This window comes from Schistocerca piceifrons, chromosome 8 (genome assembly GCF_021461385.2).
Source record: "Schistocerca piceifrons isolate TAMUIC-IGC-003096 chromosome 8, iqSchPice1.1, whole genome shotgun sequence".
Taxonomy (NCBI): domain Eukaryota; kingdom Metazoa; phylum Arthropoda; class Insecta; order Orthoptera; family Acrididae; genus Schistocerca; species Schistocerca piceifrons.
The window spans coordinates 321678287-321705228 of NC_060145.1; the positions used below are offsets into that span (position 1 = coordinate 321678287).

Consider the following 26942-nt stretch of genomic DNA (forward strand, 5'->3'; position numbering starts at 1 on the left):
AAAGACTTATGAGGGCGCAGAACGAAAAACATTTTCATCCGTGTTTTGAAACTTCGTTCTTTGCCAAATTCAGATATGGCGGACACCAGTGATTTCTAGTGAACACTCAATGATATAATCTTCTGCCGGCACGCGCTAGAGCCATCTATCGGTAGGTCTGGTAGTTGAGCATCCCTCATTTCGCCTGTTTCTGGTCGCTTCAGAGGTTGTCTATACCGAAGAACACATCGAGTAGAATCGCTGGTGGGCATCTACATATTGTTTTGTTTTCTGACTACTGTCAAACTCGATTTGTGAGGGGCAGTAGCCGCCTCCAAAGGGCGGTAGGATAATGTGTTGTTAGCAAAATGGTTTTGGTATTTTGATAACCTGCGTAACATGCCGCGACCAAAATCAGCCAAGTCAGTTTTCATAGAAAAAAATGATTCTTGTGTTCCTCGTATATTTCTCGAAGAGGTGAGTTTCATTTAGTTTTGTAAGTGATGCCTTCGTGGCTATATCATTGTCGGTCTCCATTAGTTTTCCCAGTAACTACTGAAATGGCATCGAATATGAAATTAAGATATACTTAATGCAAGATGTGACTAGTGACTTGTTGGCAGTGTATCCGACGTTACATTTTATAACAGTTTATTGTTGTACCTCAATTTTCTATTCAGTCAGTTTGGGGGGGGGGGGGAGGGGGGGAGGAGGAGGAGGAGGAGGAGGAGGAGGAGGAGGAGGAGGACCTTACCACGATTTGTGTTGTTTTTTCCAGTGCTGATAGGCGACGCTCCTTAGGTCTCTTTTCCATAATGTCCAAATATTGTTTTGTTGGTAGTTTCTTAAATTGCGGTAATTTACTCAGATCAAATGAAAATAATTTAAACGACAATTTGGATAGCTCACAAGAACCAGAGCTAATTGTGCTGTTAAAGTTTTGGTTGTAGCAATCCATCCTAGGGATATGTTGGATTAAATTTCCTGCAGTAGTAACAGCTAGAGTGTGTCTAGTCTGACTGGAACTGACAATTGTCTTACCCATATATAAAAGTGGAGGTGGAAATTCAATCAAAAATTACAGTCCTATAGCAATAGTATCAATAATATTGGAGATTATTCGACTTGTAACGAAAGACCAGTTAAATGGCGTTTCCTTAATTAATCAACCCATGAAGCAGGGTGCAGTATGAATTACAAAGTAGGTTGTCAACAATTAAGACATTTCAAGAAGTTACTTGGATTTTAAAGTAGGGAGAGCACTTTCGCCACACTAATAGATCTAACCAAGGCTTTTGACACTGTCTCACTTAGTATTTGAATTAAGAAATCAGAAATACGTCGAACAACTAGAACAGTTAGCGCCACTGAAATCCTATTTAACAATCAGAAACTAAGTAAAAGTTTAGATACAAAAATCTGACCTATAGTCAGTAGTCTAACGAGGCTCTTTGGTGGAACCTTCTTGTTAATTTTCCATATGAAAGATTTTCTTAATTTATTAGCATGTAAATTTGTGATGTGCATTAATGATGTAACTTTCATCTCATAACGGTGATGTAGGCCTAAATGTTGTCAGAAAAATGAAAGAAGCCGTGATGGAAAAGGAAAATTGGTGCTTCCAGGAAAATATGTTGACAATAACCAACAGTAAAATGGAACATATCTTCTTTTCCCCTAGAAATATTGATAATCAACTCAAGAACTCTGTAAAATTGTTAGGCATCTACCTGGATATTAAATTGGACTGGAACACCCACCCAGAAGGGATTTGTGGTAAACTAGCTTATTATATCTTGTATTGAAACTTAAACGTTGCACGTTGTATTATATTTGATCCAGTAAGTTGCATGTATGCAGTACAGCACATTGGATAATGGACAAATCAATATTTATGACTATACCAAATGTAAATCTATTATTAGAATTCAATATCTGTAACATTTTTCAGTCTGTGTTCAGAGCACATTGAGAGATGCTGGATTAGATGAGGAAGACAGTAGAAGTAGGAGATGGGATACATGTAAGTAACATTAGGCATGCTGATGATACCATCTTGAAGGCAAAAAGTGAAGAAGGGTTAAATAATTCTTATTGAAGGTGAAGGAAGAAAATGCAAAGGGTGGTGTAATGCTGAATGTCAAGAAAACAAAAACTATGGCAACTCCAGCTGTCACTTTGACATATAGAAGGAAAAACAATGAAGATAGTTTATATGTTCTCTTGTTTTAGCTCCGAGATTTCTGTTGTTGGCCACAAAATAGAGATGCTTGTTACTTGATAGAAAGAGATAACCACGTAATTTTAGCACCAAAGATCCATACAGTAAGGCCGATGATCTTTCCATTTGTGACGTATGGATGTGAGTTGTGGACATAAGATAGGCTGCACAGCGAAAAATAGAATCTCTTTGAGTTGTGATGTTGGAGGAAACTCTGAGTTCCATAGACTACAAAGAGAACAAATAGGTCAGTATTGCAGCAAATAAAATAAGATTGCACTGTGGAAGGTTTGATACTGATGCGAAACCGGATTACTTTTAATGAGAAGGTATGATTCACTGAAAACGACCTCTGTGCTGTGAAAGACTCGTTCCACATCATTACGAAATATCGTATTCATGATCCATGGAACTAGTATTAATCTAATCTAATCTAATCTAATCTAATCTCTAATCATTGCAAATAATGAGATGGATTGATGATATCACACATGTAATGGATTTCAATCTGGAAAGCCTTCAGGAGATAGTGGAGAACAGATGAAATTGGGGGATTACAGGAGTGTCAGACTCCACTCGTCTACTTTGAACCATATCATCATCAATACGGCGGAAATGGGTATTCTAAGGGTCTCCATTATGGCGCCTATGATGTCTCTTTACACACATGGCAACAAACACGAAAATACGTATAAATAAGACAATAACATCTCCCTCCAAAAATATAATCAAAGTAACGGGGCAGCCACGGGAAATTGGAGGTTTTAGGGAAGGGACAAGCTAAATATAACAGTAAAAAAGACACCACTATCCCAAAACACACAAAATGACGAGCAAAAAACAATTACAAAATCTACAGGAATCGACACTTCCCTTGACCTATATAGGTCACAACGGCTGCTGACGATACCAAAACACTCAATGCCTGCAGCAAAATCTACGAAAATTGGAATCGGGCATTTCCCTTGACCACAGCTGACGATACCAAAACACCAATACCTACATATAAAACTACGAAAATTAGAATCGGTCATCTACAAACACGACCAACTCAAACTCCGTGCCGTTATGACGTCCCACACCACAGCACCCTTAAGTCTTGGGTCAAAGCAGGCAGGTGAAATCGAACACTTCCGTTGAACTGAAATTGGCATGTTTTAAATTGAGGGCCACAGAGCCAGAATCATAAGGAAGGGGGGTGGGGGGGGGGGGCGGGAGAGAGAGAGAGAGAGAGAGAGAGAGAGAATTTACATTTATGAGCAGATGTAGAGGGAGGTGCACCGATAGTAATGTGGCACTAACAATGTTGTGCATAGAAGTGGCACTACATCGACTTTTCACATGAGCATCATCACAGATGCATCTATGGATGGAGACTACGAGGAGGTCTAAAGCTTCGAGACAGCATTTATCTTGGGTGGGGGATGGGGGGGGGGGGGCAGGGGAGTTTTGTATAGGACATAGTCAATAATTAGAGTTCCATTCACATATGGGGTGTGGGAAGAATGATTGAGTGACTCTGTGCATGCAGTAATTATTCTAATCTTATCCGCGCAATACCTATCTCAGCGGTATGTATGGGGTTGTATAACTGTTTCTTGAAACTTTGTTAATACACTTTTCAGGGTAGTTTGTCTATCTTCGAGAGTCTGCCAGTTCAGTTCCTTCAGAATCTCTGTGACACTTTCCCATGGGTCAAACAAACCTGTGAACATTCATGCTGCCCTTCTCTGTATTTGTTCAATATCCCATGTTAGTCCTGTTTGCTATGGGTGCCTTACACATTTGAACAGTATTTTAGAACCAATAAACCAAAGGCTGCTTCATCCACAACTGAGACTATGGGATCATTCTGTTTCATATCCGTACGAAGTGTTACACCCAGGTATTTTTAGGAGTTACTGATTCCAACAGTGACTCACTTATATTACAGTCATAGGATACTATTTTTTGTTTTGTTTTGTGACATGCACAGTTTTACATTTTTGAACATTTAAAGCAAGTTGCCAGTCATTGCCCCACTTCAGAAATCTTATTGATATATGACTGAATAATTATGCTGATTCTTTCAGGTAGTAATTCATTAGCCATAACTGTATCATCTGCAAAAAGTCTGATGTTGCTATAAATATTATCTGCAAGGTTATTTATATACAACATGATCAGCGAGGGTCCCAACACACTTCCCTGGGGTGGACCTGAATTTACTTCTACATCTGGCAATGATTCTCTGTCCAAGATGTCAAGCTGTTTCCTCCCTAGCAAAAAGTCCTCAATCACAAATTTCACTTTGTACCTTATATGATCATACTTTTGACGTTAATTGTATGTGTGGTACTGAGTCAAATGTGTTTTGGAAATTAGTAAATACTGTCTCTACCTGACTGCCTTAATCCAAAGCTTTCATTATGTCACGAGAAAAGTGATAGTTTGGTGAAACATGGTTGTTTTTCTTTTTATTCCATGATGGTTCGCATTGAGGAGGTCATTCTAATCAAGATACCCCATTACTGTGTCTAGGTCATCTGCAACATAATCACTGTGATCACTGTGCTGACAGTCTGTGGTGCTAGAGACATCTTCACACTGTATGTTATGGTACTGGTGTTGCTGCAAACAACTCCATTTCATGACCCAGGGTACTGAACATGCTGTAAAATCCTGCTAAGCCGAGCTAACAATGTTTGTGTTCTCTGAGGCAATGGTTACGTGGTGCTGTTGAGTGACGAGTATGGCCATCCTGAAGCTATCGATTAAGTATCCTGTTGACAGTTTCAGTAGGCCGCAGTCCAACCGCTGTTGAATTTCAGCACTTGCTGGCCGACATTTCTCCTCTGTGTACTAGGCATAACAAGGTACTTGCATCAACAAACTACATACAGATTTCTTAATGAGAAACCTGCTGCACAATTTTTCCTTATATCCAGAACGTATCCCTGAAATGCCAATCAGTTGCATATTCAAGCATATAGAGCACTTCATGCCCATTTGACTTCTGTTGCATGCTGTTGCAGTTTTAATGGCCAGAAGAGTAATTTCGATCTAGTGCTAGGGAAAAAACCAGCAGTGAGTAACTGGGAAACGGTAAATTTGGATTGGAATAATTATTGCAAGAATGGGCTGGATGATAGGTGTAGTTGCACAAATAATGCTATTGAAGGTATTATATATCCTCAGAACATAATAATTTTACTGAAATTGAGAATCAAAAGTCGATGAAAAAATGTTAGTTAAATGATTTTGTAGGTCACTTGTCTCTGAAACTACAATGGTGGCAGTGCTTTATGATAAGTTTGGAGAATCTCACATGTTAGTTTTCCTGATCATGCAATGGTATTAGAAGTTTTTAATCCTCCATTTACAGACTGAGATACTTGCATAATAAGAACAGATGAAACAGGGAATTGTTAGAGATTGTACTAAATGTCATGTCAGAAAAAAATTCCTTAGCCTGTTTGGGGACTAATTGATCTTCTGATTAAAGGAAGAACCTAACTGCTTAATTTAGTTAAAATAGTACGAGAAGTGAATGACTATAAGGCTGTTATTGCATCGAGTACTTCAGGTATTAATAGGAATGTTGAGAAAGGTAGGAGTGTGTTTCCACTTGGCATTTGCTTTATCAGATGACACAGATAATGATGAAAGGGAGCAAAGAGTTATGTAAAATTTTTCACAGAAAACTATATTTACACAGCTACCATTACTTTTCTGTACTTAAAGAATGATTTAAAACTAGCTAAATAACAAGTAAAACAGTCACATTAAAAAGATTTCTCATATATGTGACCTGATGGGTAACACCAGAGGCCTCATGAGACGGTTGTATGCAGGGAAGCCACAGTGACAGAAAATTACAGAAAAATGTGGGGAGCCGTATATAGCAATTAGTATTGGTGCTGGAACTGACCCTTACACTCAGCTTAAGCAATTGTAGCACCCTACATATAAACATGTGGAAGGAGCCATTATTATTTGATTGACTGATATGCAACAGTTGCAACTGTTAAATATATTGGAGTGTGCATCAAGAGTAATCACATCAAGCTAGTTGTTGGAAACGGGGATGGAAAATTGAGATTCATTAGAATAATAATCATGAAATGTAATGAATCCTTAGGAAATGTAATTCAGTCTCGAAGGAGGTACCTTACAGAACACTTATCTGACCAATTTGTGTTTATCATGTTGCACCCAAATCTGAGAGTAGGGCTGGTAGTGAAGTACAACACTAAGGATTAAAATCATGTTTACTATGAACACCAATGGAAATGATCTTCTACTGCTATTTATACAAACATCAAATGGTCCAAAATTTGCAAACATTATAAACATAAGAAATTTTGAGAACTTTCCAGGAATGATAAATACTAAGTAACAAATAATGTCTTTTGATTGGATTTTAACTGGTGACCCACAGAACACCAGTCTGCACTGCTAAATTCTCATTAGTCTTCTGTATGGCAGTACTGCCATATAACATGTCTTCATTGTCTCACCCTCATTTTGATGAGCATCAGAGGTAGATCCCACGTCTCCTCCCTTCTCCCATTGCAGTTCTCAAGCAAGTCATCAGCTTCCTTGAACAAGAAGGCCCTCTTGGCGATCAGCACCTCCACGTTTTTGTAGAGCTTGATACAGATGGCATGGGTTACATCTCAGCACTTTTGTCTTTTTGATGAAAGTTCATAATCCATGACTCCGTATTGTGTCATCCGACAAACAACGAAGGATATGGTCAGGCTTAAAGTAGAGCTTTAGTAACATTTCTAATAGTCCTGCATACCACACTGGCCTAAAATTCCATACCAAGTCTACCATTCTGTATCTCACTGGTCGATGCTTAACATTATAGAGCTCTAGATCCTTTTCCTCGACAATCAGGTCCTGTGTGCGAGCCATCTGACTTGCTTCTTTGGTACTGGTACTGGTGTTGGTGTTTCACATAGTCATCCCGAGTATTGTCCAACTGAAACAAGAACAGTGTGTCCATTGTCATTTTGTCCTTGTGACTGTGGAGCAGAAAGAATGGTGTGAAGCCTGTAGTGTCTTGCTTCACTGTGTTTTATGGCAATGTCATATGGCCTGTACTGTATCCCAGTTTCTCTGTTCACCATCAGCGTATATTGAGAGTGTATTTGTCAATGTCTTGTTAAGGGGTTCTGAGAGGCCATTCACCTATGTGTGCTAGGTAATTGTCATCCTTTGGGTGACATCGGAGTGTGAAATTATGCCTGATACTAGTCTAGAATGTAAAACTTTCCCACAATCAGATGTCATAACTTGGAGTGCTTCACAATTCAAAATGGTGTCTTCTACAAGGAACCTTGCAATTACCAGAGCTTCAGCCATCAGCACAGCTTTGGTGACAGCGTAGCATGTGAGGTAAAGACTATTATCCATCGATTATTGTTAGTAGGCTCTGTGATCTCCCCAGGAGGTTGATTCCAGTTTGTTGGAATAGCACTGCTGCAGGCAGAACTGGCACCAAGTTCCTCAAAGATAATTGTGATATGTGCTTCTGTTGATGCAATTCCTTACATTTACTGACACAGTATCTAATGGATCAGTAGAGACCTGGTCAGTGATGCCTGCATCCAATTCTGTTTAGTCTTCATGAATCCCAGGTGACGAGACTTTGGAGCATAGTGGGAACACTGCAAAATAGCTGGTCATAGATGAATTGGTATGATGAGCAACCATTCTCGTCCCGTCAGATTTTAGTTCCTCTTATATAACATTCTGTTTATTAACTGGAATTCTCCTTTGCTCTGTCCCTCCTCCAAGGCTTCCAGGTTTTCAGCAATGCTGGATCATTCCTCTGTTCAGTAATAGTGTCATTTAATGCAGCAACGACTGAGATTTCATCCACACCGCTGTGTTCTGTTGAAGGATTCCGAGACTGTCGGTGTCCTTATGTATGCATCAGCTTTAGCATACCATTTTGACATCTTACTCCTGAAGCCTCAGTTGCCATCTTACTATTCAGCCCAGTGTATCTTTTAGGCTTGTCAATAGGCATAGAGAATGGCGGCCCACCACATTGGTGGAAGATTTATGAAATAAATACATCTAGAACTTTTTGATGGTCCTAACAACTGTATAGTTGTAAAATATTGCATCTCTGGAAGCATAAATTACCATTTTTTTCGGCACCTTTCTGAATTTGACTAGGACTGAGCCCGTCCATAACCTGTAGCATCCATGTGAAATACTGCCTTGGCAGTATTGTCATACAGTGCAAGGACTGGAGGTGATGTTAGCACCTTCTTAAGGACAAGGAAAGATTTTTCTTGCATCGCATTCTGGGGGAAATTTGGAATCTCCCTGTAGTTCTAGCAAGGGACATGCCTTGGTCGTATGTGGATCACTTGTAGTATGAGCACATTCCATGAAAGTTTCCCATATCACAATGCTGAGGAGTCAAAAACAATGTATGACTGCTCTTATTGGGTAAAGTGCACTTATGGTGTATTACAGCTCTTTTGTTGTGTAAGGTTGTTTGCAATTTGTTTTCATTGTGCATAGCCAATCAGTTGATAGGATAAGGCAGACAGTGAGAATCACTGAATATAATGATTTCTGTGGGCAGAAGATATGGGTTGATTGTATGGTGAGTGCCACAATAACTTGAGCTGATCTGGTTATTATGGATTTCAGTTGCTTGTTGATTCATGTATGATGCATGGTACTTAAAAGGGAAAGCAGGAAAGGTGGGGACAGGGGCCTAATCAGTTACAGTTGGTTTCACAGAAAACACATACACTTTATTTTTTTTAAAAAAAAAAAAAAAAAAAAAAACTTTCAACTATCATTTTTAAGATTTTACTACGCTGGTGGCTGAAATCCTTATTAGAAGAATTGCAAGTTATTGCCAGCTGAAGGCCACAAGCAATGTTACACACAATCAGTGGATGGAGGCCTGATTAAGAAGGTTCAAAATTATTCGTTGGCTGAAGGCCAGAAGCAATTTCAAAATGCACAACGGCTGAAGGTCTGAATTACAAATGAGGGAGGCAGTTACACATTAACAAATACTAGGATATTTTCTTCTTAACAATCAAAATAACAAGCTATAGTAATGGCTGAAGGCTTATTAAGAAAAATTGCAAATTATTGGTCGGCTGAAGGCCACATACAATGTCACACAATCAACGGCTGAAGGCCTGATTAAGAAGGTTGAAAAATTATGTGTGGGCTGAAGGCCACAAGCAATGTTACAAACAATTAACAGCTGAAGGCCTGATTTACAAGTGGGGAAGGCAACATGTTAAGACATTAGGGTAAATTTAAAAAAAAAATGACAATTTGTGCAAATAAGACAAGAGTGATCCACAGACAGCACTCCCTGGATCAATCTGAGGAAGGTGACTACAGCTGTGTAAGTGGTGAGACAGGCAGCCGAGAGTTGTACTCACGTAACTGGATGGCAACTCACTCTAGGGATAGCTTAAGTTCTGACTGACAGACTAACAAATCTGCCTAACGTCCGATCACTGGTACAAAAATGGAATATTTTTAGGCAAGGGCGAAGAGATGGAAAGCACCATGTCTTCGGAAACACACCCAAGGCCAAAGGAAACACTAGAACCAAGGTAGACCTCCTAAAAACCTATGCACAGTACAATTCAAGAGGCTGTCAAACTACACGCCATGTCGGACTGCATCAACACGACGAGGAAAGGTACACTGCCAGAAAAGTACGCTAACCTCCAGGGCAGGTAACTGGGGCATTAGTGACCACAAGGCAGAAAATACCATTGGTTGCATTTCACTAATAAGAGTAATACTAAATCCAAACTAACATCAAGGAGTAGAAGGTGGCAGACTCCACTTGTTGCGGTTGGTCTCACCGACCTTGGGAGCAGCAACAGGCAGACAACAACGGGATCTCAAACAGTATAGGTTTCAGTACTGGACACGGTTTACTCAACTTCAAACGTCCTGGGTTCGGTCATCGGCTACAGCCCCTCAGTCCGACAGTGCCTGCACACTGCCGGCGGTCCCAGCCTGCCCTCGCGCTGCAGACCTCCTCGCTGCTACGTCCGAAGCCGAACTGATGTCCATCCAAAACTCCTCACCAAATCCCCCCCAGGGGGCCCATAGTCCTTTCATGGGTATGTGTGGCACACACAGGGCCCCGAGCTATTGCAGTCTCCTTTCCTTTGCAGGCGGCATTACCATCCCTGTTCCTCTCCCTCCCTATCCTTGCTCCTTTGTCCCTGCCTCCTCATTTCCCTCTTAGTGGACTTCATGTCAACTTGGCCATCCTCCTGGCTTCTTTTTGGTCTGTGCTATTGTTTAGTTTGCTGTTTCCATGTCCTTTTCGGCATTTTTGGTCCCCTTGGGGTTTGACTGCCATTTCCAAAATTTTCCATTCAGTGTGAGCCATTTGGGGATGAACTCCCAACCTAGCTTCCATAGTGCAGGTTCCTCTCCTCCTCCCCTCCCATTCCCCTTTGCACCTTGGCTCCTCACCTGCTAGGTCACCAGCACGGTAGCCAGTCCGTGTGGTGGGGCTGTTAAGTACCCACTTGGCTGAGCCCCCTGAAACCACAGGGATCACACTACTAGTACTTGAGCTGTTAATGCCTCGTGTATGCCCATGAGTCGATGCTCATCGTTTTGGGGCACCAGAACTCTTGGCAATGGCCACCGTGCCAGACGGGCCTAGCTGTGACTGGGTGGCACCCATGGGGCGAGCCCCTGATTGGAGTGGGTGGTACTAGGACGGATGCCTTGTTCATGAAGCGACAAAAGCTTCACCATCCTGGCCATCTCTAAGTGTGGCAGCAGACGTGACACTCCTTCTTCTGATCCTCGGCCTTCCCCTCCCTGGCCACCCCCTGGGAGGAGGGTCAGGCTCGTCGGCTTGGGTTGAAACCTTTCCCTCGGTACCTGGTTTGTGCCAGGACAGATGATGGTAGTTTTGCCATGACCAAGCCTTTGTTTTTCGTGGAGACGATTGAAGATAAGTATGGCGAAGTTGAATCGATGAGTAAAATGCGGTCCAGTGCTTTGTTCATCAAGACATCTTCAGCTGCCCAATCTGACGCCCTGCATGCTTGTGACCATCTCGGTGACGTCCCAGTCTCCGTCACACGCCACCAATATTTGAACTCAGTACAGGGCATTATTTTCCACCGAGATCATCTTCTGCAAACTGACGAGGAGCTCCGTGCTAACCTCGAGCAGCGAGGGGTTAATTTTATCTGCCGTGTGCAGCAAGGCCTTCTAAACAATCGCAGCCCCCTGCGGGTTCGGCGGTTAGAATAGGCCTGCGGTATTCCTGCCGATCGTAAGAGGCGACTAAAAGGAGTCTCAACTGTTTCGGCCTTTAATGTGATGGTCCCCTAAAGGGGTTTGACCACTCTATTTCAAAATTTTCCGTTAGTGCGTACCATTTGGGGAAGGACGCCTTATGTGGTGCATTCTATATCCATCTTGCCCTAAGATCTGGCACACCCGATATTGTCATGGAGTTGGACTTACACCGAGCTTCCGACCACATCAGCTGCAGTGTGTTCCGGGTAGCATACGTTCCCTCCCTTGTGAACTTCCATCTTTGCCCTCGTCATATCCATGGATATTAGACACCCGACATCCAGCATGGTAGCCAGTCCGTTGTGGTGGGGTCGTCATGTACCCTCTTGGTGGTAGCCCCCTGACTACACAGTGCACTTTACCCAATAAGAGCAGTCATACATTGTTTTTGACTCCTCAGCATTGTGATATGGGAAACTTTCATGGAATGTGCTCATACTACAAGTGATCCACATACGACCAAGGCATGTCCCTTGCAAGAACTACAGGGAGATTCCAAATTTCCCCCAGAATGCGATGCAAGAAAAATCTTTCCTTGTCCTTAAGAAGGTGCTAAAATCACCTCCAGTCCAGGTGGTCTTTGCTGTGGCTGGGTGGTGCCCGTGGGGAGAGCTCCTGGTCGGAGCCGGTGGCATCAGGGCGGATGTCCTGCAATGAGGCGTGGTACATCATCTCTCGCTGGTGGGCCTCCACCAGCAGTCTCTAAGTGATCGAGGTCTAACCTCAATGGCAAGAAATATGATCTGAGATCATTTCCCTCCCTGGCCACTCCATGGGAGGAACGTATGGCTAAAGACGGCATTGCAGCCGGTACCTCGGCTGTACGAGAGTTGATGGTGAATCATTTCTGTCAACCAAGCCTCAGTTTTTTGTGGAGAATATAGAGGACAAGTTCGGGGAGGTGAAGGGCTTGTCCAAAATGCGCTCTGGTTCAGTTCTAATCAAAACATCATCCTCTGCCCAGTCATGGAGGTTGCTCGCTTGTGACAAGTTGGGTGATGTTTCAGTTACTATCGCACCCCATAAGTGTCTAAACATGGTCCAGAGTATTATATTCCACAGGTACCTTCTTCTGCAGCCAGACAATGAACTACGCGCCAACCTAGAATGACGAGGTGTTCACTTCGTCCGGCGTGTCCATCGGGGTCCGAGGGATAATCAGGTAGCCACCGGTGCCTTCATCTTGGCCTTCGAGGGTGGTGTCTTACTCGAAAAGGTCAAGGTGATGGTTTACTGCTGTGATGTGAAGCCATATATCCCTCCTCCGATGTGGTGTTTTAAATGCTGGAAGTTTGGGCATATGTCATCCCGATATACTTCTGGCATCACGTGTCGAGATTGTGGACATCCTTCACATCCCAATACTCCATGTGCCCCGCCTCCCATCTGTGTTAACTGCGGGGAACACCATTCCCCGTGCTCGCCGGACTACCGGGTATTCCAGAAAGAATGGAAGACCCTGGACCACCTGACCTACACCGAGGCCAAGCTGAAATATGAGAGGCTACATCCTGTGCCAATGATGTCAACCTACGCCGCTGCTGCAACAGCGGTTCTCCCATCTCCCATGTCGTCACGTACGGTTAGCTCTATGATCCGTCACAATCCACCGGCCCCCTTAATTGTGGGGGGGGGGGGGGGGGGGGGGGGGGGGGGCACATCACTCCCTGTTGCTCCTGCTCCATCCACTTCAGGAGCAACACCCCCCCCCCCCCCCCCCCAACCATCAGGGACATCAATTCCCACTCCCCAGCCGGGGAAGTGTAAGACTTCTTCGTCTCCTCTCACCAGGAAGGGGTCCCTTGGGGACCTCCCTTCGCAAGTTCAGACCAGCGGAAAAGCGGATACCCGCAAGTGGCTGAAACAACCACCGGTCGCTGGTCATAGGGCCTCACAGGTGTTGTCCGTCCCAGAGTCTGACCCAGTGAGGCCCTCCCAGGCTGAACCACCGATGGCACAATGCTAGAAGCAGAAAAAGAAGAAGGTTTCCAAGAATTCAGACATTGTGGTGGCACCCATCCCACCGCTTCCTACAAGCTCAGTGGCTGAGGATGAGGTTGAGATTCTGGCATCTGCTGAAGACCTGGATCACGCCGGACCCTCAGATGCAATGGATGTCACTCACATGGGTACTGAACCGGTGGCAGCAAGTGACCAAGCAGTGTAATCTGCCTCCCCAGTCCCTTCACGCCTTTCTCAGCTATGGACAATGTCATCCTTCAGTTGAACTGTGGTGGTTTCTTCCACCATTTTGCTGAGCTCCGACTACTTCTCAGCCTTCACCCTTTCTTCTGCATTGCTCTTCAAGAAACTTGGTTTCCAGCAATGCGAACCCCCGCCCTACGTGGCTATCAGGGTTATTTTAAGAACCGGGCAGCTTATGAAAGGGTATCTGGTAGCGTCTGCATCTATGGCCTTCACTCTCTTCACAGCGAGTCTGTGTCTCTACAAACACCTTTAGAGGCTGTTGCTGTTAGGGTGTGGACACCACAGGCTGTTACTGTCTGCAGTTTCTATCTTCCATCAGATGGTGATGTCCTGCAGCATGTCCTGGCTATGCTGATAGCCCAGTCGGCGCCACCTTTCCTGTTACTGGGCGACTTCAACGCCCATAACCCTCTTTGGGGTGGGTCAGTGGCAACAGGTCAAGGCGCCACCGTTGAGCATGTATTGACACAACTCGACCTTTCCATTTTAAATGATGGTGCCTTCACACATTTCAGTGTGGCGCATGGCACGTACTCAGCCATCGACCTTTCGATCTGCAGCCCTATCCTCTTACCGTCTGTCTAATGGAGTGCGCATGACGACCTGTGTGGTAGTGACCACTTTCCTATCTATCTGTCACTGCCACAGCATCACTCTTCTGGGCGCCCTTGCAGATGGGCTATGAATAAGGCTGACTGGGACTTGTTCTCCTCCATGGCCTCTATTGCGCCTCTTTCTAATGAAGCCATTGATGTGGTGGTTCACTCGGTCACCACCGGCATCGTTACTGCCGCAGAATCTGCCATTCCCTGTTCTTCTGGGTCCCCTCGGCGGAGGACTGTGCCGTGGTGGTCGCCTGCAATCGCCGAGGCGATTAAAGATCGCCGGCAGGCGCTCCAGTGTCACAAGCGACATCCCTTTAAATGGCTGCATGCGCGGGCCCACCGCCTTATTCGCCAACACAAGCAGGAGTGCTGGGAATGGTATGTCTCCACCATTGGCCTCCATATCTCTCCATCGCAGGTTTGGGCCACGATTAGGCGCCTCTATGGCTACCGGACCCCTGTCCCTGCGCTCTCACTGATTGGGGCAGTTTGTACTGACTCCGACGTAATTGCAAACCGCTTGGCAGAGCATTTTGCTCTGAGTTCTACTTCTGCTAATTACCCACTGGCCTTCTGCTCCATTAATGAGCGGGTGGAACGTCGGAGCCTTTCATTTCACACCTGCCATCCTGATTACTGCAAAGTTCCATTCAGTGAGTGGGAATTCCACAGTGCCCTTGCCGCTTGCCCTGATACAGCTCCCAGTCCAGATCGCATCCACTGTCAGATGCTGAAAAACCTCTCAGTGGACTGCCAGGGACGCCTCCTTGACCTTTACAACCTTATCTGGGTCAAGGATGAGTTTCCGTCACAGTGGCGGGAAAGCATTATTATACCCGTTCTGAAACCTGGCAAGAGCCCATTGGAGGTGGACAGCTACTGCCCCATTAGCCTCACCAACATTCTTTGCAAGTTGCTTGAACACATGGTGAGCCGGCGGTTGAGTTGGGTACTTGAGTCTCGGGGTCTTCTGGCTCTGTCTCAGGGTGGGTTCCGTAAAGGCCACTCTGCTGCCAACAGTCTGGTGACCCTGGAGTTAGCCATCCGTATGGCCTTTGCCTGCCGTCAGCACCTCGTTGCTGTCTTTTTTTGACATGCTGAAGGCGTACGATACGACATGGCACCATCACATCCTCTCTACACTTCATGGTTGGGGTCTTCTGGGTCCGCTGCCGATTTTCTTACAGAAATTTTCTGTCGCATCGTACCTTCCGCGTCCAAGTCGCGGCTTCCCATAGTTCCCCCCCGGGTTCAGGAGAACAGGGTACCACAGGGATCTGTCCTAAGTGTCTGCCTGTTTTTAATTGCAGTTAACGGGCTCACTGCGGCAGTGGGAACATCTGTCTCAGCTTCCTTGTATGCTGACAACTTCTGCCTCTACTATAGCTCCATTGGCATTGCAGCTGCTGAATGTCGGCTGCAGGGCGCTATCCGCAAGGCGAAGTCTTAGGCTGTAGTGCATGGCTTCCAGTTTTCGGCTGCCAATACCTGCGTTATGTGTTTCTGCCGGCGACGCACTGTTCACCCTGAGCCGTGGCTTTATCTTGACAGCGAACCTCTTTCTGTGGTGGTGACACATCAATTTCTGGGAGTGGTTTTTGATGCCCGGTTGACTTGGCTCTCACATATTCGGCAGCTTAAACAGATGTGTTGGCGGCATCTTAATGCTCTGTGATGCTTGAGCCACACCAGCTGGGGTGCCGACCGATCTACCCTCTTACGTCTCTACCAGGCGTTAATCCAGTCCCGCCTGGATTATGGGAGCCTGGCGTATGGTTCAGCATCCCCATCTGCGTTGCGGGTGCTGGACCCAATCCTTCACAGCGGGATCTGACTTGCCACTGGTGCTTTCCGAACTGGCCCTGTGGACAGCCTACTTTTGGAGGCAGGTGTCCCTCCACTGTGGTTACGGCGTCAATGTTTTCTGGCCACTTATGCTACCCATGTTTGTAGCTTGCCTGGGCATCCTAATTATCGTCTCCTGTTCCCTCAGTCGGTCGTCCATCTCCCAGAATGTCTGCCCTTGTCACGGTCAGCGTCAGAGAGCTTCCCTCCGGGCTTGGGGTTTTCCCTCTTCCATCTACTTTCTGGGCTTCTCTGCATACACCCCCTGTGGTGTTTGCCCCGCCCTTGCCTTCAGCTCGAATTGGCACAGGGCCCGAAGGACTCAGTCCCTCCAGAGGCCTTCTGCCGCCACTTTCTTTCCATCCTTGCCCTGTATCAGGGCTCTGGCATTGTTTACTCTGACGGTTCGATGGTTGCTGGTCATGTCGGTTATGCTCTCACTCTTGGGGAGCATTACGAACAACATTCATTGCTGGCTGGCTGCAGCACTTTCACTGCTGAGCTGGTCGCCATCTTTTGTGCCCTAGAGGATATCCGCTCCTGCTCAGGTGAGTCCTTCGTTATCTGTAGCGACTCCCTAAGCAGTTTACGCACTATCGACCAGTGTTTCCCTCGTTCTTGTCTTATGCTAGCTATCCAGGGATCACTCCATACTCTTGCCCATTGCGGCCGCTCTGTGGTCTTTTTGTGTGTACCCCAGGCCGTGTTGGGATACCAGGCAATGAACATGTAGACCGCCTGGCCAAACAGGACACCAGTAAACCATCTCTGGACGTTGGCCTCCCGGAGACTGATTTCGGAGCATTCTTACGCCGCAAAGTTTTCGCACTTTGGGACACTGAATGGCGCGATCTGACCATACCCAATAAACTCCATGCAATCAAGGAGACGACGACTGTGTGGCTGTCATCCATGCGAGTCACTCACAGGGACTCAGTTGTCCTTTGTCGCCTCCGCATTGGCCACACCCGGCTGACGCACAGTTATTTACTGCGTCGTGAGGACCCGCCTCTATGTCACTGCGGTGGGGCTTTGACAGTGGTCCACATTTTGTTGACCTGTCTTCGTTTAGCTGTGTTCAGGCAGACATTTGCGTTGCCTGATACGCTCCCTGCCCTTTTAACAGATGATACTGCTATGACAAGCTTAGTTTTGCGTTTTATTTGGGCAGAGGGCTTTTATCACTTAATCTGTGTTTCTTTTATTGTGTTGAGTCTGGCCTTTGGCCTACGATTTTAGACTGAGTTTTTAATGTGTTTCTTGGTGGTTGGCTTTTCCTTTTTTTGTCTCTATGGTTGGCCAACCACTGTCACACTCTGTGTGACTTTAATTCCTTTTGTATGGTCTCTGTCTAAGTCTTTCTTGTCCTGTGTCATCTGCCGTCTTTTCCATTGTTCATTTTTATTCTGTGTGGGTGTTTGAAATTTTGGAAGAAGGGACCGATGACCATAGCAGTCTGGTCCCTTCAATCCCACAAACCAACCAACCAAACAATCACATTGCTACAGGTGCCTCTATCCTGGCCTTCGAGGGGGATGTCCTCCCAGAGGAGGTCAAGGTAATGGTGTATTGGTGTGATGTAAAACCTTATATTCCACCACCAATGAGATGTTTTAAATGCTTAAGATTTGTACACATGTCTTCCTGTTGCACCACTGATCCCCTCTGTGGTGACTGTGGGTGCCGCCTCCATGAGGGGAGTACCTGTGCTTCCCTGCCAATGCCCCTCAGGGGGTCAGCAATTAGTTGCTGTGTACGGGCTTGGCGACCGTGGGGTCCCTGAGCTGGGGACTGGGAAGCGCCACCAGTCCTCAACACCGTAAGCTCTGAGCGTGATTCAACGACCACCGTAAGGCGCGACAGTGGGACGTTGTACGGTACAGAGCCCGGGGATCTTGGCTTAACTGCCTGGGTCGCGAGGATGGTACAAACCTCTATAAAAAAAACTTCAATCTGAAGGTGTGCTGCGCGCCGAGGAGACACATGGCTGTTGAGGCAGAGCAGTTGCTAGCGGCCGACCTCTGGGGATCCTGCCGCCCCCCGCTTACCCAGGCAAGTGGGGCTCTGTCTAGGTGGACATTCCTTCCCCTAGCTGCTCATGGGACCACCATGAAATGAAATACGAATAGTGCGCAAGCATTTGTCTCTAAGACAGGAAAGTTTAGTGCTTTACAGTATGACCCCCAATCGTTCCCTTCCCTGTCCACACCAGGGGAGGAACGGCGGTCTAAATTACCTGGTGCGACGTATTCTCCTCGATTTCTGGTTTGCAGCTGAGCAGATGGGGACTCATTTCTGACCACAAAGCCTCAGTTTTTTGTGGAAAATTTAGAGGACAAGTTTGGAGAAGTTGAGGGTATGTCTAAAATGAGGTCTGGACCAGTCCTCATACAGAGAGCCTCCCCAGCACAGTCACGGGCATTGCTTGCTTGTGACAAGCTCGGTGATGTTGCAGTCTCCATTACGCCTCATAAGAGCCTCAATATGGTTCAGGGACTTATTTTTCATCGTGACCTGTTATTGCAGTCCGACAACGAGCTCCGTGCAAATCTGGAACACCGCGGTGTCCACTTTGTAGGACGTGTCTTCAGGGGACCTAAAGATAGTAGGGTCGCCACCGGCGCCTTCATCTTGGCTTTCAAGGGTGACACCCTGCCCGAGAAGGTCAAGGTGATCATATGTTGATGTGATGTTAAACCTTACGTACCTCCTCCCATGCGCTGCTTCAAGTGCTGGAGGTTTGGGCATATGTAATTGAGATGTGATGCCAACCTTACTTGTCGGGATTGTGGACGTGCCTCCCACCCCAACATCCCATTTTCGCCACCCCCTGTTTGTGTCAACTGCGGACAGAAATATTCTCCTTGCTCATTAGACTGTGCGGTTTATCAAAAAGAACGGAAAATTATGGAGTATAAGACCTTGGACAGGCTCACTTACACAGAGGCTAAACGCAAGTACGACTGACTTCACCCTGTGCGCATGTCATCGACGTATGCTACAACAGCTTCGATGTCGCCATCCCTGGCGATGAGCCCCCAAGCTCAGCTGCTTTTTGTGGGCCCTCCAGCCCGGCCGTCTATTCCTGCCCACCTGTCAGTTGGGGAACATCCTCTTCCGTTGCTCCCCTGTTTTCAACATCGGGAGTAACAACCCCGCCTTCTTTGGGGACTTCAGTCCCCACCTCTGAGCCGGAGAAGTGCCCGTCTCCTCCGGCTCCCCTTGCGTGGAAGAGATCGCTTGGTGCCCTCCCTTCCATGGTTACAGCCCCCCCCCCCCCCCCAGATGTCAGCCAGTGGCTGAAAAAGCCACCACTTGAGGGCCGTAGGGCTTCCAGGTCTTCCTCGGTCCATCAGACTGGGTCGGAAAAGCCCACTCAGCCTGATAAACTGAAGGACAAACGGTACTCTACCAAAAAGAAGAAAAAGCAAAAGGACAAGGACATAAAGACAGAAAAGGGGTTCACCACTGCATCTGAAGATGATGTGGAGCATCTAGCGTCCCCTCAGGCGTTGATCAGGCTACTTCGCAATCGGTGGCGGCGAGCGCTTCTAAGGTGTAACCCTTCCCCCCCACCCCCCACCCCCCCCCCTGGGTCTTTCATGTCTTCACAGTCGGATACCATTATCCTTCAGTGGAATTGCCGTGGTTTTTTCCACCACCTTGCTGAGTTGAAACAGCTTTTGTGCTGCTTCCCTGCCACTTGTCTGGCCCTACAGGAAATCTAGTTTCCTGTTCAGCGGACCCCCTCCCTCTGTGGCTACCAGGGTTGCTATAAGAACTGCATAGAATACAGCAGGGTGTCTGGTGGTGTCTGTGTTCTTGACATTGTTCCCAGTGCCACTTCACACGGCTCTCGAGGCTGTGGCTGTTAGAGTCTGGGCGGGAAAGGAATTTACCCTCTGTTCCCTCTACCTTCCACTGGATGAGATTGTCCCTCTTGCCGACCTAGCTGTCTTGTTCGCCCAGCTCCCCCCGCCGTTCCTCATTTTGGGGGACTTGATTGCCCACCACCCTTTATGGGGTGGGGCCCAGATCTCGGGCCAGGGTAGGAACGTTGAGGCTCTCTTGACGCAGCAGGACATTTGCCTCCTTAACACTGGTGCTCCCACATATTTTAGCTTGACTCATGGCCCATACTCGGCCATTGACCTCTCTCTTGGTAGCCCAGGTCTTCTTCCATACCTCAGTTGGAGGGTCCATGACGACCTCTGAGGTAGCAACCACTTTCCTATCCTGGTTTCTCTTCTTCAATACCAACCCCCTGACCAGCTGCCATAATGGTATCTTCATGAAGCTGATTGGGAAGCCTACACCTAAGCTACTATGGCCATTGCTCAGCTTCCTGGTGACACTGGTTTGGCAGTGGACGAGGTCACTATGACCATTGTTTCTGCTGCCGAGGCAACTGTCCCCTGCTCTTCAAGTACCCTAAGTTGTAAGTCAGACCCTTGGTGGACATCAGAGATTGCAGAAGCTATCCAGGACCGACGGTGAGCGCTGCAACGACACCAGCATCATCCTTCCCTAGAGAATCTAGTTGCCTCTAAACGGCTGCGGGCCCGGGCTCGGCGGTTAATCCGGTGGAGCAAACAGGACTGCTGGGAATGATATGTTGCCACCATAGGTTCTCACACCACCCCATCTCAGGTGTGGTCGCGGGTTCAGCGCATTTTTGGCTTTTGCCCTCATGCATCTGTCCCTTGCCTTTCTCTTTGGGGTACACTTTATACTGACCCAATCACCATCACCAAACATCTGGCAGAGTACTTTGCTCGTATTTCCGTGACACCAGGCCTACAGCATAGAATTCTGTGCCATTAAAGAGCAGGCTGAGCATACGCAGTTGTCATTTTGCACGCGCTGTTGGGATCGATACAACACCCCGTTTAGTGAATGGGAATTCCAAAGTGCCCTTACAGCTTGCCCCGATACCTCTCCAGGTCCAGATCGAATTCACAACCAGTTTCTTCGTCATCTCTTGGCACACTGTCAGGGTGAATTACTCGCCCTGTTTAACCGCATCTGGATGGAGGGAACAACTCGTTGGCAGGATAGCGTTACCATCCCAGTGCTGAAACCTGGTGCAGATCCGCTGGTGGTTGATAGCTGTCACCCTATCAGCCTTACCAACGTTATGTGCAAACTCCTGGAACGGATGGTGAGTCGGCGACTCATGTGGATCCTCGAAGCTCGGGACCTCCTAGCCCAGCAATAGGGGGGCTTCCGTCAGGGCCGCTAAACGATCGACAATTTAGTCTCACTAGAGTCGGCTATTCGTACAGCTTTTACTCGGCGAGAATATCTAGTTGCTGTTTTCTTTGATCTTCGGAAGGCGTACGATACCACTTGGCGCCATCATATCCTGGCTATGCTGCACGAATGGGGCTTCTGGGGTCCACTTCCGATTTTTCTATGGAATTTCTTCTCCAATCGCTCCTTTCGGGTTCGAGTTGGCACATATTTTAGCTCTGCTCATATTCAGGAGAACGGTGTACCACAGGGCTCGGTTGTCAGTGTTCCCCTCTTTTTGGTGGCGATTAATGGTCTTGCGGCTGCGGTGGGCTCATCGGTCTGTTCCTCTCTATATGCCGATGAATCGCTGAACGGCGGCTGCAGGGAGCTATCCGTAAGGCACATTTTTGGGCATCCAACCATGGTTTTCAGTCCTCAGCCTCCAAGACCCGAGTGATGCATTTCTGTTGTCATCGCACGGTCCACCTCCATCAAGAGCTCTACCTTGCCAATGAACTCCTTCATATTGAGGAGACCATCCCTTCCTTGGCGTGCTGTTTGATGCTCAGCTCACTTGGACACCTCATCTTTGCGAGCTTAAACAACGGTGCTGGTGGCACCTCAACAACTTTCGCTGTCTCAGCCACACCATTTAGGGGGCTATACGAACAACCCTCCTACAGCTCTATAAGGCCTTATTCCAGTCCTGGCTCGACTATGGGAGTGAGGTGTACGACTCAGTGGCACCTTCAACATTGCAGATCCTCGACCTGATTCTCCATTGTGGTGTCAGACTGGCGACAGGCACCCTCTGCACTAGTCCGGTGACTAGCCTTCTTGTAGAAGCTGGAATCCCTCCCCTACGATTCCACCAACAACAGCTGCTTGCGTCATACATCGCCTGCGTCCATGCCTCACCCCACCACCCAAACAGCAGGCTCCTTTTTCCATCTTCTGCACTCCCCTCCCCACGACGGCGGCCTAGGTCGGGTCTCCCGATTGCGGTCTGTGTTCATTCCCTTCTCTCGTCACTTGAGTCCTTTCCCCTTCCTCCATCCTTTCTGCCCTCTTCTTCTACCCCTCCTTGGTCCCTCCCTCGCTTGCAGCTTTGCTTGGATTTGTCCTGCGACTCTGTTCCACCTGCCAGTCTACGTCAACAATTCCTGGCTCTTCTTGCCTCGTTTCGCGATGTAGATGTAGTCTACGCCGATGGTTCTGTGGTCGATGGATGCACTGGGTTTGCTTTCATCCACGACAGCTACGTTGAGCAGCATTCCCTGCCTTGTGGTAGCAGTGTTTTCACTGCAGAGCTGGTTGCTCTTTATCGTGCACTCGCTCACCTTTCCTCCTGCCCTGGGGAGTCATTTGTCATATGCAGTGACTACCTGAGTGGATTACAAGCACTTGACCAGTGTTTTTCTTGGGACCCTTTGGTGCGCGGTATTAAAGATGCTGTTTTCGCTCTCGCAGAGTGTGGTCATTCAGCAACGTTTGTGTGTACCCCGGGCCACATTGGCATCCCAGGAAACGAACGTGTCGATCGCTTGGCCAAGCAGGCCACCACTTCGCCACCCCTGGACTTGGTCTCGTGGAACGAGACCTCTGGTCAGCCCTACATTGCAAAGTCCGTGATGTTTGGAGCTCTGAATGGTCTGTTTTGAACATGCCAAATAAGCTCCGCATGGTCAAGTCGTCCACGGCTGTATGGAACTCATCCTTGAGGGGCAGGCGTAGGGACTCAGTTGTTCTCTGCCATCTCCGAATTGGACATACGCAGTTGACCCACAGCTATCTCCTTCATCGTGAGAACCTGCCCAAGTGTCGCTGTGATGCAGGGCTGACAGTGGTCCATCTTCTGATGGACTGCCCCCTTTTTGCCCTCTTGCAGCAGACCTTTAATTTACCAGTTGCACTTCCTTTAATTCTAGGTGACGATGCCTCTATAGCTGACTCAGTTTTACATTTTATCCGTGCAGCGGGGTTTTATCACTCGCTCTAGCGTGGGTGCTCTCGCATGATTTCTCAGGCTACACCCACTCCAGTGACTTGTAATTGTGACGTGGATACAAAAATAGTGTCTTTTATGGTACCAAGTTGTGTTGGTACCTCTATCAACGCTTTCCAGTTGGAGGTTCTTCATTTGTAGTTGAGAGGTTGACCTTTTACCTGATCCATCAACCACTGTAGTCTGTTTTACTCCAGTCAACTATTTGCTCTGCTCCTTTTAAGTGTCCTCTATTTTGTGTTACTGCGGTGTTCATTTTAGCTCTGTACCCCTTGGTGTTCCCTCCCTCTGGGTGCAGAGATTACGCTTTTACTGTATAGGGCTTTTACAAATATGTCTGTTTGGAACTGGGGACTGATGACCTCTATGTTTAGCCCCCATCAAACCCCAAAACCAACCAACCAACCCCCGCCAATGTGTGTAAATTGTACTGGACAGCATTCTCCACACTCGCCTACATGCCCGGTGTTTGTGAAAGGAAGGAGGATTCAAGAGTACAAAACCTCAAGATTGGCTCACCTAGATAGAGGCTCGTCAAAAATATGACCGGCTCCATCCCAAGTCTATGACCTCTACTTTTGCTTCAATTACATCCATTTCCCCTCCTACCCCCTCCTCTTCCCAACCACACCCCATGCACCCCATGCCTTCAGCCTCCTCCTCCTCTCCCCCCCCCCCCCTCCCACTCCCCCTCAATACCCATACTCACCCCTTCGGATGCTGCTCCCCATCCTCCACCGGAGAAGTGCTCCCTTCCTTCGGCGGCTGCCTTTACTGGGCTCTGTCCTGGGACACCTCTTCTCAGCACCCCCCTGAAAGGCGATCTACTGCTCCACATCGGCAGCGTGATCTGCCGCCAGTGGGCGCCAAGATCGCCCAGTGTAATTCCGTGCTTGCCCTTGCTGAAGTCGGTCCTTCTCTTCCTTCCCAAGAGAAGAAGCAGAAATGCAGTAACAAGGGCAAGGCCCCTCTGGTACCCCCTGAGATGCAGCCTTCCCCTCCTACAGTCAATGAACCAAGTGTCTGACCCCACCTATATGGAAATTACCCCATCCTTATTGGTGACGGATAGTGACTCGGTGGTGTGACCAACTCCGGTCCATTCACTTCCACTTTGGACTCCGGCGTGAGAAACCTCCTGTGGAATTGAATGGATATTTGCGTCACCTTCCAGAGTTGCAGCCCCTTCTTTCCTCAGCTCTGCCTCTTTTATTGTGCTCCAGGAGACCCATTTTGTCAGTTCTTACTCACCCACCCTTTGTGGGTTCCACGCTTTCTGTCGGAACCAAATTGGCCCCATGTGGGCTTCTGGTGGTGTTTGCACCTTGGTCTGCTAGGACATTGTTAGTAAATGGGTTCCTCTCCATATCACTCTGGAAGCCATTGCTGTCATGGTCCATCTAGCCACTCCAATCACAATCTGTAATCTCTACCTGCCACCTGACAGGCCACCCACATCCCATGCCCTCTCCATCTCACCACCCTTCAACTCCCTTCTCCCTTCCTGTTATTAGGGGACTTTAATGCCCACAACCCTCTTTAGGGTAGTCATAAGACTATTGCCCTGGGCAGGACAGTTGAAGCTGTTCTGGCAGGGCTTGATCTCTGTTTACTGAACACAGGCGCTCCCACACACTTTAGTGAGATGCACGGCACTTTCTCAACCATTGACCTCTCCATCTGCAGTCCCGGCCTTCTTCACTCCATTCAGTGGGGCATCCATGATGACTTATGTGACAGTGACCATTACCCGATTGTTTTGACCTTCCTTCAGTGTCTCTCTCTCCATCACCCTCCCAGGTAAGCCATATCTAAGGCTGATTGGGGTGCCTTCTCCTCTGCTCCCATCCCCCCTGTATTGCCACACAACAGTGTTGATGAATCTACTCAGACTTTGACTCCCTCCATCCTTGCAGCAGCTGTTTCAGCAATCCCTTCTTCTTCAGGTCCACCCCACCGGAAGATGGTCCCTTGGTGGCCTCCGGAAATTGCTGCACCATAAAAGACCGCCGCCGTGCTCTTCAACACTTCAAGTGGCACCCTTCTAATGCTCTCCTTCTGGTGTTTAAATTACTCTGTGCCCGGGCCCGCTACCTAATAAAGTTTCAGAAACAGATTTGCTGGGAACGATATGTAGCTGCCACAGGACCCCACACCCCCTTTTCACAAGTCTGGGCGAAACTCCAGAGAATTTTTGGCCACTGTCCTCCCACTGGGGTTGAAGGAATTTCTGTGCTTGGTATTGTCCTTACCAGTCCGGAATTTGTGGCAGAAAATTTCGCTCAACACTTTGCTCGAGCTTTGGCATTGGCTCAGTATCCGCCCTTGTTCCTTTTACTGAAAGAGCATTCAGAACGACTGCCTTTGTCTTTTGTTTCATGCTGGTCAGAACCATATAATGCCCCATTCAGCGAGTGAGAATTTGCCAGCATCCTCGCCCTTTGTCCTGACACGGCTCCTGGACCAGATCAGATACATAACCAAATGCTCCAACACTTATCGGTGGCTGGCCGCCATCGTATACTAACCCTCTTAAACTGTCTGTGGGGTGAGGGAGTCTTTCCTACCCAGTGGCAGGAAATCATTGTTGTTCTGGTGTTGAAGCCAGGGAAGCTGCCCCTTCAGTTGGATAGCTACCGTCCAATTAGGCTTACTAACACCCTCTGCAAGCTCCTTGAATGCATGGTGAGTCGGCGGCTGTTTTGGTTCCTTGAATCCCGCGACCTTTTGTCATCGACTCAAAGTGGTTTTCGCTGTGACTGCTCTACGGTGGATAACTTGGTCCACCTGGAGTCTGCTATCTGGTCGGCTTTTGCCCATCGGCAACTCCTCCTTGCAGTCTTCTTTGATTTGCATAAAACATATGACACCACCTGGTGCCACCACATCCTCGCCACCGTTCACGAATGGGGCCTTTGTGGTGCTCTGCCCGTTTTTATCCCTAACTTCCTTTCTTGTCACTCTTCTGGGGTCCAAGTTGGCTCCTCCTACAGCTCTCCCCCATCAGCAAGAAAATGGGGTTCCACAGGGTTCCGTGCTGAGTGTCCCTCTCTTTCTCATAGCCATTAATGGTCTGATGACAGCTGTTGGGCCGACAGTGTCCCCCTCTTTGTATGCTGACGATTTTTGTGTCTACCTCACCTCCTCCATAATGGGTGCTGCGGAACGCTGTCTACAGGGGTCAGTCTGTCGGGCTCTTTCATGGGCTCTCTCCCATGGCTTTCAGTTTTCGGTGGCCAAGACGTTTCATGCATTTCTGCTGTCGCTGCACAGTCGATCCCCATCCGGAACCCCCCTGCGGGTCCGGGGTAAGAATAGGCCCGAGGTATTCCTGCCTGTCGTAAGAGGCGACTAAAAGGAGTTTCAACTGTTTCGGCCTTTCATGTGATGGTCCCCCTTGGGGTTTGACCTCAATTTTTCAAAATTCTACAGAAGTACGAGCCTTTTGGGGAAGGACGCCTTACGTGGTGTCTCACTGGTCCTCATTGCACCAAGACCTTGGCACTCAGCATTGTAACGG

At 47.6% G+C, this 26942-nt stretch overlaps 1 protein-coding gene across 1 annotated transcript in view; it reads left to right on the forward strand.

Annotated features, from left to right (window-relative positions):
* The first annotated feature begins 231 nt into the window (after positions 1-231).
* Positions 232-26942, forward strand: part of LOC124711905 (quinone oxidoreductase-like protein 1) — a 137926-nt gene continuing 111215 nt past the window's right edge. The window contains exon 1 of the mRNA XM_047242157.1: positions 232-456. Coding sequence (XP_047098113.1) covers positions 379-456 — 78 coding nt within the window. The 5' untranslated portion in view covers positions 232-378. The remainder of the gene's footprint in view (positions 457-26942) is intronic.